Source organism: Hippocampus comes, unplaced genomic scaffold (assembly GCF_001891065.2).
Source record: "Hippocampus comes isolate QL1 unplaced genomic scaffold, H_comes_QL1_v1.1 scaffold1, whole genome shotgun sequence".
Taxonomy (NCBI): domain Eukaryota; kingdom Metazoa; phylum Chordata; class Actinopteri; order Syngnathiformes; family Syngnathidae; genus Hippocampus; species Hippocampus comes.
The window spans coordinates 182,663-195,667 of NW_017805010.1; the positions used below are offsets into that span (position 1 = coordinate 182,663).

A 13,005-nucleotide genomic window follows, 5' to 3' on the forward strand; every position below is an offset into this window, starting at 1 on the left:
ATATATAGTGTGATTTGAAAAAAGAATGGCAACAAGAAGGACATTGGATGAAGCTCACTAGTAAGTGGCACAATTTTATTTGATTTTCTTTTTAGAATACCAACACAAAAGTTGAATGTGGGTGAATTTAAAATATGATCTACATTGTGACTGTACATCTGTGTGTGCAGTCCATGATTCAAGACTGATCCCTCTTGGCTGCCGTCAGCGCAAGCGCTGCTTGCAGGTCCCCTGCACTGTGTGCATGTGTCTTCATTGAGTGCTTGAGGGCTTTGTGCAGGTCCTCTGGGGCAAGCAGGCGGAGGCGGAGTAGAGAGTCGAGCAGCTGGGTGCGAGCATTCCCGATGAACGCGTGTGACAGGAACGAGGAGAGGCCTCCTCCATTTTTTGTAGTGTAGAGAGGGACTCGTACCATCCCAAGGACCTTGCCATAAGCGAGATAGGGGCAGTGGGGAACAGAGCATGGGATTGGGAAAAATGGCTGCAATCTGGCATTCTCGAGGCAACACTACCTCCTGGCCGTGATCTCTTGCTGTGGATGCAGACGCTTGCTCTACCTCCTTAATCTGCTCCTCTGTTAGCTTCTTCACATAGAAGTGAGTGATGAGACGGGGGGAGCAGGGAGCGGTTCTGGGGGCATGGCGAGCATCCACATGATCGTCTTCGGATATCGAAAGAGCCACACCCAGCTCCTCCTGTAATTCCCTACAAAGCCCCGCCTCCAGACTCTCTTGTGATTGATTAACAAACCTGGAGGATGGGCGGTCAAAGGTTTGGAAATAAAATAGGAATGCATATCAACAATTTGGGGGAAATTGCTCCAAAGTGACCTTCCACATGTGAGTTGAATCAATATGGAGAGCGGATTGATAACGAAAGGCCATCCGGATGAAGTTTTCAATTCACACGCCCCCAGGTAAATTGGAGGCAGGTGAGTTCAGAGTTTTACTTGAGAATTAAAGCATTACTGTTTTGCTGTTTAGTACTGAGCAGCCTTGAAAGTGGTTTGTGTATTTTCATTTTGCCATACTGTATGTTTCTTCTGAAGTTCTATCGGCCATCATCACATTTTTTTCCCATTCATTGGTCCTCTTCCGGGGTTTTGGAACAAAATTACAAAGACATGACAAAATACAATGAACAGTTCAACTTAATATGGTCTTGTGATTTCCTTGTGACTACTCCTGGAAGTACGCCACATTTTGCCCAGAAGGCATCAGAGATCGGCTCCAGCTCACCTGTGACCCGAATGAAACCAGGCACTAAAGAAGCATTCTTGACATTTTCCCTGAACCGAAGTCTGATGATACATTCAGGTCTCGCATGATGAAATGCCTCTGGGTTCTTAATTTTTGTGCAAGTTTGGAACCGTATATATGTCAAATAATTCCCGAATTGCTCAACTAATAGTCAACTTTTCCGTTGATGCAGTTAGGTTGATAGATGCACCCTTCTGAAGTTGAATTCCACCTTGATGGAATATGATCAGTAAAATAAATAGTCTCGTAAAAAGATGTAAGAAACTGAACAAAAATGATTGGATCTTTGAAATGCATTTTGAGATCATACAGAGAATTGGTAGATGGATGTGAAGTAATAAAATAAAAGCAGTAGGAGAGACTCACCCGCCAGGGAAACCCAGCAGACCGTCAAAGCGCATCTGCATCTGTGGGATGTGACAGGACAAAGGCTGTTATACACTCACACACCACTTCCAAACATGTTAACACATTTCCGACATAAACTAGTGAGAATTTAGCTCAAATTTAAATGCATAGGATTTTCCTAAGGCATTTCAAATGTTTGCATTTATGCCTGTCCCCCCCCCCTCACCAGTATGACATGTTTGATGGGAGTTCTACCAAAAAGCAGACTTTTCGTGTCAGAGTAGAGCATCACATGACATGCGTGTCTGTAGCCTGAGAAGGCCAATGCTTCGGCCCTTGACAGCTGTCCATTTGCCATCTACGAGTACAGAAACAAACAGTGCACTGTGATACAACATGACCCACTTGTCACAGTTCAGAGCATTCTCATATCCTTGAACGTTGCCCTTCTGCTGTGCAGTGAAAGCAAGACATCATTCAAGTTCTCTTATTGCTCCCCATCTTTCATATTCAAGCTTTTACCAAGACCTGCGGAAATGAAGTTGCGTGAATGTGTCAATCCAGGAAACACGCGGAAAGGCTGGGTATATGCAGAATGCTTTACTACCCTCTGGTGGTACAGGGTTGAAGGGTTCCACATTTTTCAGGTGTTGTTATGGGAATTGATCAAATGTCACATTTTAGTTTGGTGGTGTGCGGGGAGATTTGCTTTTAATGTAAAATATGTGCCTTGGTTTAGTAAATGTTGCGAAAACCGATTTACCATTTCATCATTTTTCTTGTCTTGACAAAAGTTGGGGTTCAAATGGAGTTATCCCATCTGATTTTGGATGAAAAAATTAATCCCAAGTGAACCAAACGTGCATGTTTTTTTTTCAAGCTGGAGTGCCTGAGCCCGACGTGCAAACCACTCTTTCTAAGACATAATATTTTAAAAAATGATAACGGTATATTTTTGCTGGACTAACAACTCCAAAGTCAAGTGACCCAAAAGTTGAACAATTTTTGGAACAATATCAATTACAAATCAAACAAGTAAATATTGTGATTGTATGATAAGTAAACAGTAAAAACAAAACATTTTTTACAAATCACATGCATACATTCCAACTCAACATTTGTTATATTATACCACTTTCACAACAGCTGCTGTCATGAAACAATTTACAGTCACTATACACAGTAGTCACAATAAAATATTTTTCTCCATTCCCATATATGCCTTGCTGGTTGAATATTTAAAATGTATTTGTTGATGCTGTATTATTACTTTTGGCTCACATGAGTGTTCGTAAAATAAATGATGAATAGAAATGGACGTTTGTTTTGTCTTTAAAAAAATACTTTAAAGTGACTCGATGTTGACACATCTATTTGTTGTTCTTTGTGGTTCTTTACATTGCGATATATTGTCTCATTTATAGCAGTGGTAATCGGGATTTGGTAATCTCGAAAACGGTGTAGCCTTTGAAAAATTGGACTAACAAATAAACGAATTAGTAGGATTACCTGATCATGCATAGAAAAACATTGGATTTGCCAATCCAGATCATTTTGCAGATTTCTTTTTTTTTTTTAAACAACTGGCGACATTGAAGGGCGATGTCATGATCACAGCATGTATGACATCACACATATCTGTATCTGTACAAACATTGAACAACGATATATTTAGAAACATGTTAAGTGAGATTCTATTTAACAGACACCACACAACAATTTATAATGATGTGACGGTTTTCAGACGGCGTTTGAAACCCAGAAACTGGAAATAACAATTACGTCAAACAGAAGATGGCTAGCTACGTTGGTAAACGTATTCTTGGTGCAAAATGTGAAATTACAAATTGCAAAAGAAGAGAGGAGTAACAGCCTCACTTTCCATCAACGCTGTGCTCAGCAACTTCCTGGATTTTATTGTTCAACTCAGAGATTGGGTGCTTTAATCACGTGTCTACGTGTAGCCAATAGCGAAGGAAGCACAGAAAGACTACACGTGGTTACACGTTTGCACTTCCGAGTCTGGGTAGTACGGTACAGATAAAGCTATTTGTGTCTGCGGCGGGATTAATCGTTTCCTCGTACAGCGATTGCTCCAGACGTAATCCGGAAAGCTCACACAGGTATCTTTTGACATTCGTGCAAATTTAACTCAAAGAATGTTTATACTACACAAGAAGAAAGACACCTAAAAGGGACGTTTATGGTATTTTTGGACTATGTCCTGCACTTTGTTAAAATCCCGTTTGCATAAGGCTAATAGGTGCATTATTACGTGTCAAACATTCATCCATCCATTTTCAACACCGGTTATGTTGAACAGGGTCGTGAGGGGTGTTGGATCTTACCCGAGCTAACTAATTTAGGGGGAAAGGCTGACGACCCCCCGAACTGGTCGCCACTCAGACGCAGGGCATATATTTAAGACAAACAACCATTCACACCGATATCCACACCGTCACTGAGTGGGAACCGATCCCACGCTGCCCACTCACAATTAAAATGCATGTGCAAAATATTTCTTGTTGCTCAATATTAAGTTTTGCAATTTCGTTCGATGAATGACACCAAACTAGTTAACAAGTATTAACAGCTGAATGTTCCTTGTATTGATAATTGCATAACTACACCTGTGCTACTATTCAACAAATTTCTATTTGCTCTGGGTGTATTTGTGTGTGTTTTATGTCTTAAATGTGTTTCAGAATGGCCCAAGGGATACCAAGTGATCTTCTGATGAATGCAACCCTCATAAATGATTTAGCGGTTGTGGCAAAAGATGCTGCACTTTTACAAGGTGTCCTTATGAGGGTTAAAGAATCCCCCAACTCCTCAGAGGTGAGAATTTTCCATCTTTTTGCCAGCGGTAGTAGGACCAGGGTTGGGAGGGTTACTTGTAAAAATGTATTCGGATACAGTTATGAGTTACCTGTTAAAAAAAGTATTTAGTCATGTGTTCTAAGTACCATAATATTAAAGTTAATGTAACTTGACATTTCATGGACCGGCAACCATTCACCGCCAAGGGGTGTGTGTGTGTGTGTGTGGGAGGGGGGGCTGTTAGGGGTTGAGTGGTGCTGATGTTTCGAAACATCTATTTTTTCATTGCTTTTAATTTGCCAATTTTAGAGCATTGGTAGTGACAACAAATATAATTATACAGTAATTTCAACATCATCGCTGACTTCTCTTTACTCATTGCGACATGTGTCAGTGGCATTGTGACAGAGGTGCAGCTGGCTGACACTTGGTGCTTCCTGAACAGGCTCATGAGGCCCAAGCAGAACATAATTTTCAATCATCTAACAAAGCGTTGTCATCCATGTTTACTTTAAAGTACTATATCAACACTTCAATGACATCGCTGCCATCTGCCTGGAAGTTGTATGTCAGGCTGGAAAAGAGGTACTGGTGTCGTAGTATTCGAGCGTTTTTTTTCGTGGAAGTGCAGACATAGCGAATCAGCACCGACACGGTATATGTCTTGCTACATTCCTGTTAGTTATTTAGCCTAATTGGAAAAAACTACTCAAAATGATTTCCAAGAGCCTTTGTTAGAGGGGTGGATTGTGGACCAAGGAAGTGTAGATCCAGATGCGGATCCCCATTTCGTTCCGAGCAATCACTTGTATATCACGATTGCACTTTTGTATTTTAGGTGGTGACATATGCCCCCTTCACGCTCTTCCCCACACCTGTGCCGAAAGCTCCTTTCCTCCAAGCCATGGCAGTGCAAACTCATTACAACACACTGGTTGATAAGATCAGCCAAGATCCTGACTTCCTGCAAGCGGCTCTTGCCAGGTAGAATGCCACCTTCATACTGGGGTGTCAAATATAAATCAAACCGAATAGACTGCAAGATGTCTCGTAAAATAAGAAAGATGCTTCAGATTTGAAGTTGAAAATGTTGGTCGGACAAACCTCTAAAATAGCCAGTTCTTTTTGCAATCTTTCTGAAGCTAATCGATAAACATTAAAAAATATAATGAAGGAAAACAATTGCCTTATTTTGACACATTTTTATATATTCTACTGCAGCACCATTGCTGTGGATGATTTCACTGCAAGATTGTTCAAGATCCACCAGCAGGTCCTGAAAGAAGGAAGGTTGCAGGTACGAGAGCCCACCTCAATAACATGCTTTTCCAAACGTAGCCATTAATTAAAAAAAACTTTTTTTAGCCAGGAATGCATTCAGGGACCTAACACTGAACAAAAAAAAAAAAGTCTGAAAATGTTCCAACTCATGATGTAAGTTTAGTTAAGATGAAGAATTACGTCTGTGCTGAACTAAGAAATGTTGTCCAAGCCTTCATAAAAACATCATTAAGATGGGTTTCCATAACCCATTTACTGCATGTTTATATTGAATTGCTATTTTGTGTGTGTGTGTGTGTGTGTGTGTGTGTACATATACAGTGTATATGGATATCTATCTATCTATCTATAGAAATTCTCTCTCTCCCTCTCTCTCTCTCTCTCTCTCTCTCTCTCTCTCTCTCTCTCTCTCTCTCTCTCTCTCTCTCTCTCTCTCTCTTTATATATACATTTTGTGATCCGGTTCGCGGGGGGTATGCTGCAGCCTATCCCAGCTGTCTTCAGGCAGTAGGCGGGGTACACCCTGAACTCGTTGCCAGCCAATCACGGGGCACACATAGATGAACACCCATTGGTGCTCGCAGTCAGACCTCTGGACAATTTAGAACATTCCATTAATCTGCCATGCATGTTTTTGGAATGTGGGAGGGAACCGGAGGACCCGGAGAAAACCCATGGGGAGGCATGGGGAGAACAAGAGGGAGGGAGGGGGGGGGGGGGGAGAGGGAGGGGGGGCGCGGAGAGAGAGAGAGAGAGAGCGAGAGGGAGAGATACACACACACATATTTATCTGTATATGTGTGCGTGCTTGCATATTGTACATACACACTAATTCCATTTTAGAGGTCACAATGTCTTGATCAGTGTCAGTCTGTCATACGGTATTCTTGCCGTCTTTCCAGTCAATTGTGTTGGGTCTGAATCGATCCGATTACATGCTGGACCAGAAGGAGGATGGACACACGTCTCTAAAACAGATCGAGATCAACACTTTTGCCGCTAGCTTTGGAGGCCTCTCATCACGAATGCCTGATGTACACCGGTAAAGTAGCCATCACCGTGTAACTCAAAAATCATTTGACATCCACCGATAGTGGTTTGGGGTTAATATACCAGAAAGATCCTGAGGTTGTTCAATTAGGAATGTGAGGAAAATCTCCATGTAAAAATGGACCTGAATCCAAATGAGGTTCAACCTCAGAGGTTGCAAAGAATGTATTCCCTTCATATTTTCTGTTTAATATTGATAAAAATGTTCTCTGCCTTATTACAACAGACACATTCTTAGGGTTGCTGGCCGGCTGGAAGAGAGCCAGCGCATCATTGACAACAACCCAGCAGTTGGTCTGGCCAAGGCCGTGGCCAAGGCCTGGGAGCTCTATGGATCAAAGCAGTAAGTCCACTCAAAACCTAAATAAACAACACTTGATTGTCTAAAAGCCCATTTCACTATCACTATCACTTGGGCTGTCCCAAGATGACCATTTCATACAATCATGCACCATATTTCGGATGCAAAATGCATCTCCAGTATGTGGTGGCAGAGTGTTCCACGGAACTCATGTTATCATTAAAGAGCGGTCGTCATGTTCTTGGTGGAGGAGAACCAGAGGAACGCCCTGGATCAACGATTTATTGAGAATGAGCTGTGGAAAAGGTAAATTGTGATTACTGAAGACCTTGGCAGTATCTTGAGTAAACTTGATGCTGAAACTAAACACCTTTGTTTTCAGGAATATTGCCACCATACGAAAGCGTTTTGAGGATGTCGCTGAATCCGGAAACCTTGATCAGGACAAGAGACTGTTTGTGTAAGTGTCCATCAATATCCAACTGCCATCTATTGTTTTGCTTTTTTTCATCCAACTCCATCCTGCCACTTATTCAGTGATAGCCAGGAAGTTGCGGTGGTCTACTTCAGGAATGGCTACATGCCTCAGAACTACGAGTCTGAAAAGGTATACCAAAAATACGTACACGTGGACTTATTTAAGGTGAAGCACACTCATTTTTTAAACATGCATTCATTTCGCGTATGTGTTGTAGTATGCACAGTATGGACTTATTTCTTTAAGGTGAAGCACACTCATTTTTTAAACAAGCATTCATTTCGCGTATGTGTTGTAGTATGCACAGTTCAAATTTTTCATTAAATTACACGATCAACATTTAACTCAAGAAAGGACACGTACAGTATATGAAACATTTTCCATTCTTGGATCAATCAGAAAATGTGCTGACTCTCGACCGCGCTGTTTCTGGGGAGCCCCCAAAATCCACTGACAATGTGACCGGGATGGAATTCTTCTTTTCGTGTTGTCAGCTCGTAGTCACATGCTTCCTGTCCCTGTGTCAAATTCAAACAAACTTGTTTATGCTCTGCTGCCCAATAGGATCTCTGCTTTGTCAAGGATAGAGAGCAAATGCACACTTGAAACACTTTTTAAAAATCTGTTTATGTGCACTTCAGAAATGAGAAAACTGCATCTCGTCCTCAATCAGTCGATGGTTCTGCTTAATGAAGTTTTGAGACTGTCGAGTTGAAGATGACAAATCTAGATTAGATAGATAGTACTGTCATTCAAACATGTTCATTCATGTGCAAGGCGTGGTTAGCCAAACACGCAAAGGCAAATAAAAATGTTCAAGTATGCCAAGAAGGAGGACGAGCAACTTTCTGTTCCAATCCTCAGGGTTCCCCCTAGAAAACTTGCAGCCGAGTTCAACCAGCCTCAGAATAGATATTTCACGTTCGTCAGTGTAATGTATTTACATTATTTATTGGTCAGCCTGTCACGATAATTTTTTCACAATATATTTACCCAGAAAATATTGTTTGTTGGTTTTATTTATTTTTTTATTTATATAAAAAAAAAAAACAAGTGATTGATTATGTTAGGCAGTGGTTCTGAACCTTTTTAGAGGTACCAAACCCAACCAGTTAATATGCACATTCACCAAACCCTTCATTAGTGAAAAATAAATATATATCTATTTTTTACAAATTCAAGATATTAAAAAAAACACTTTTATTAAAAACAGAAAAAAGAATAGTGGCAGAAAAGCCTGGTGGCCTGCTAAGTTTATTTAGCGCCAGGGAGACCCTGATATCAAGTGGCACTGGTCATTGTCTCTGACCAACGGCTCAACTGTACTGCTGATGCTGATGTGAAGACTGTCTCCCTCACTAGTGTGGAAGCCTCTTGCACATCAGTATCCAGCTACCAGACCCCCTTAAAACCTAGCTCTTGAATTGTACTTAAGTGTTCGATAAAATTTAACTAGTCGACAAATGTACTGCATTGCGGGTGAGGGGTGGGGGGCAAGCTTGAGCCAAATAACATATAAGTTGCACGGTTTGAATGTTCTAATTCAACGATTCTGACTTGTCACTGGAGTAGAACTGGTACCACACAAGAATCACTGTTCTGACTTATAGGCTTGGGAGGCTCGCCTGATGATGGAGTGCTCTTTGGCTGTGAAGTGTCCGGATATCAGCACCCACCTGGCTGGAACAAAGAAGGTGCAGCAGGTGCTTGCTAAGCCCGGTGTTCTGGAACACTTTTTCCCTGACCAGCCACAGATAGTGGCGCAAGTCAGGGCCACATTTGCTGGCCTCTACACTCTGGACATGGTGAGCAACAACACTTTTTCATTTGTACCGTTCCACGCCAGCTCTTTTGCCACTCCATGCTGTGACACTGCAAATGTATGTGCAACATTGCAAAGACGGTGCATCCCAAATCCCCATCCACAGATGATGCTGGTGGCTCACAAGATGTCAAGCATATGCCAAAGCAACAGGCTACACTATAATCAAAGATTTGCTCAGCGGAATCCGTGAAAAAACAGGCAGTCATAGCTGTGAACTGATCATTTCTCATGGGTAATATGCCAAACTAGAAGTCCATTGTCATGGAGGTCCACAATGTATCCCAACAGTCATCTTATAATTATTGATGATGCTGTTTATTACCATGTTGAGTTCTTCAGAGACATACAAATAGCCATCATCTCCATTCTTATAGTGGCCTATAAGAATGGAGGCAAAAAAACAACACTTGTTTTCCTGTCCATGTCTGACCCTGCAAACTGAGGGATCCTTTTATACATCACTGTCCTTTAACAAAAAAAAAAAAAAACTCTTATGTAAATGGTTTTAATACTTTGACCGGCATGCCTGTTCAATTGGTAACTAAAATGATCTGGATGGTGTGTGTGTGTGTGTGTGTGTGTGCGTGTGTGCGTGTGTGCGTGTGTGCGTGTGTGCGTGTGTGTGCGTGTGTGTGCGTGTGTGGATATAGATCCTGTCTTTTTGTGTGTGTGTGTGTGTGTGTGTGTGTGTGTGTGTGTGTGTGTGTGCGTGTGGATATAGATCCTGTCTTTTGAGGAAGTTTCCTTTCAGCCAGTATGCAATGTCATTGTTACATAATGATGACAATCCTTGCCATGGTTTCACTTCTTTGTCCTCAAGGGAGCAGAAGGCGACAAAACTGTTGCAATGGCTTTGGCGACGCCAAATCGGTTTGTCCTGAAGCCTCAGCGAGAAGGAGGAGGTACGTTGACAAAAAAACAAAATGTCATGCAAAACCGCTATCCCATCCATTTTCTATGCTGTTTATAACTCCAAGGTGACATTTTATGGGTTTGGGAAGGTTCATCCCTATGCTGTGGCTGCCAGTGGCTTCAGAAAATAAATTCAGTGAATCGTTTTCATCTTTAGTTTTTTTTTTAATGTACCGGTAATTATAAATGTAAAGATCATGAAAATAAGGTCAACAGTTTCACACTCAAACCAAGAACTTATTGGATTAAAACCAAACCATTAGTTTTGAGATTTGGAGATTTTGTGATATGGTTATTTATTAATGGTTGTATATTATGACAAAGGAAAGAGTGATCAATCTTCATTTTAGATGTCAAAATGGTTTTGTGTCTCCCACTTTTTTTTCCCTGTAGGTAAAATGGTACAAATAGCTCTTTGAGTATTCAAGGATTATGATGTTGGGGTTAGTCTCCCCCCCCCCCCCCAAGCATTGCAGGATCCAGAAAATTAAGATAGATGGATAGGATGAATAAATAAAATCTACTTCATTATCCCAAGGAAACAACATTTACGGACAAGAGATCTGTGAGGTTCTTGGCAAAGTGAAGGACAGTGCTGAGAGGACGGCCTTTATTCTGATGGATAAGATCCAGCCCGTGCCCACACAGAACTACTTGCTGAGAAGAGGCACGCCCCTTCAAATTAGTAATTGTCTCAGTGAGCTGGGCTTCTTTGGAACCTATGTCAGGTAAGCAGTCACCATTGATTTTTGATTGTGTCCGTTAACGCGGCAAAATACACATCCAATGTTGGATATTCTTTTTTTTTTTATTATTTTTAATTCTGCCTGGTGCATGCACTCTGACAGACCAAAAGAGTTGGAGCGCCTCCACCCTATTTTTTTCAGCCAAGTACTGGTCGGAACATTAAAACATGCACTCGCGCTAGGGCAACCGAATAAAAGTTTTACCAGCACGCACTGTCGTGATGGCATTTGCGAGCATATTGGGCGTAGTGTCGAGCCCAGTGTGAAGAATTTCATTTCAGCCACTGTCGGATACTTGTTTCAGCTAGGAATTGCTACGATCAAGAACACAAATGTCTTTCTTATTCCTCACGTCATCCCTTTGCAGGCATGGTAAAGACATGGTGATGAACGACTGTGTGGGCCATCTTCTGAGGACCAAAAGTTCAGAACACTTGGATGGTGGGGTCGCAGCAGGAGTGGCAGTTTTGGATAACCCGCTCCTCTTCTGAGAAGGTGCACTGGTATTTGGATGACAACAGAAGTCGCTCAAATGCACCATCTTTTTATGTATTTCATAGGAATACCCACTGCTACCTCATGCAAGTCTACGTTGAGAAAGGAAAAAGTCAAATGGCAGTTGTGGCAATCATCTACATTGATAATTTCAAAAGTTAATCAACATTTGTGATTGCAGAAATTCAAGGCGGGGTGAATGACAACTACCGGTACTTATGATTTCAGTTTGGGATTTTTTTTTAGGCATTTTTTTGATGTGATTTATTTTGGGGTTTTTTTGTTTTGTTAATTTGGTATGTTTTTTGGTATCTTCAAATAACAAGGAAGCAGCAAAAGGCTGGGAAAAGTTGTTGAAGCTTGATGAAATTAGTTTTAAAATGTTATTCACATCCCTGCTAATGTAAATCTGAAAATATTATTATTATAGGATCCTAGTATAATCGACGGTCTTGCTCACGAAAGACAGAAAACCTCCAAAAATGATGGACTTAACACGGACAGAAGTGGGTTTTCCACCATCGGTCTCATCGTCACCAACTCGGTACCGCCAAGCTTCCTAAACAGGCCCAAAAATACCCACAATAAGTTAAATCCATGACAATTATAGTTTATCTGGGCTCGAAAAAAATGATTTGTAAAATATTTGTGTAAATTGCCCACCTCTGCTTGCTTACTGGTACTTCTCGCTTTGGGTTGTTTTAATTAGCATAGATGTGTTGTAAGGGAACATGTGGTGGACCCCACTATTCTTGAGGGCTAGGGACCAGTCGGGTAATCAGTGTATAATTGACAGCCATTGAAATGCATTGGTGTAAAAAAAAACAAAACAAAACAAAAATGTTTTCCGTGAAAAACAAAAAACTATACATTGGGGGAAAAAAGAAAAACTCGGCAAGTACGTGAATCCGCAGGTGCTGATCCGTGAGTATGTGGGTGTCCACCGTACCACCTAAAAGTACAAAAGAATTGTTAACTTACTGCATCCATCTACTTTGACAAAACAAACCCTAATTTCATGAGACCACATGACACTGAATTGGACAGTTGTCTTCTTACCTCATCCAAACGTGTTTTTGAAAGTTGGACCATTCAACACTCTTTTAAGTCTCTCTTTGCCTGTCTTCAACTGACAGGACTGTTGTTTTATGTTTGTGAAACGATAGCAAACGTGTGCATTATTATTATTATTTTTTTTAACTCTAGGACATAAACAACGAAAAGCATCTTTAGTGTGAGTTTACGAAATCAATCATTGTCTTTACTGGCTCAGGGTACAACTGGATTCTTTTTGACTGTGATCAGCGTGTCAAACATTGACAAGTACTGTACTGTATGTCCATCTAGTGGGACTCTTGTGTTACTGCACTGTTTTTTGAACACTACAAACCTTTTTTTAAGCGGGCTACACACATACCGACAATCAGGACAAATATGAGTATTTCCCCTCTCTTGCGGTTATACACAGCAAAGTCTCCACTCTCAGATCT

The 13,005-nt window shown here is 41.1% G+C and overlaps 2 protein-coding genes across 5 annotated transcripts; one reads left to right on the forward strand and one right to left on the reverse strand.

Moving 5' to 3' along the window:
* Nucleotides 1-43: 43 nt before the first annotated feature.
* Nucleotides 44-3,551, reverse strand: LOC109511728 (U8 snoRNA-decapping enzyme-like). Of its 4 annotated transcripts, none has more exons than XM_019862987.1 (5): nt 3,486-3,551; nt 1,834-1,965; nt 1,626-1,666; nt 513-750; nt 44-424 (listed from the first exon to the last, which is right to left on the reverse strand). In XM_019862987.1, the coding sequence occupies exons 2-5, from the start codon at nt 1,963-1,965 to the stop codon at nt 179-181; spliced, it is 657 nt and encodes a 218-aa protein (XP_019718546.1). In that variant the 5' UTR covers nt 3,486-3,551; the 3' UTR covers nt 44-178. The 4 variants fall into 4 exon arrangements, with proteins under 4 accessions (XP_019718546.1, XP_019718545.1, XP_019718547.1 ...); XM_019862986.1 differs by having other exon boundaries at nt 3,414-3,529; XM_019862988.1 differs by lacking the exon at nt 3,486-3,551 and adding an exon at nt 3,117-3,407 and having other exon boundaries at nt 558-750.
* Nucleotides 3,552-3,625: 74 nt separating this feature from the next.
* On the forward strand, nt 3,626-12,165 carry LOC109511726 (glutathione synthetase). The gene is made up of 13 exons (XM_019862982.1): nt 3,626-3,730; nt 4,313-4,445; nt 5,266-5,411; nt 5,649-5,724; nt 6,611-6,750; nt 6,985-7,101; nt 7,285-7,365; nt 7,442-7,519; nt 7,597-7,666; nt 9,148-9,342; nt 10,183-10,264; nt 10,813-11,002; nt 11,388-12,165. Exons 2-13 carry the CDS (start codon nt 4,314-4,316, stop codon nt 11,509-11,511), a joined length of 1,431 nt encoding a protein of 476 aa, XP_019718541.1. The 5' UTR covers nt 3,626-3,730; nt 4,313; the 3' UTR covers nt 11,512-12,165.
* The last annotated feature ends 840 nt before the right edge of the window (nt 12,166-13,005 follow it).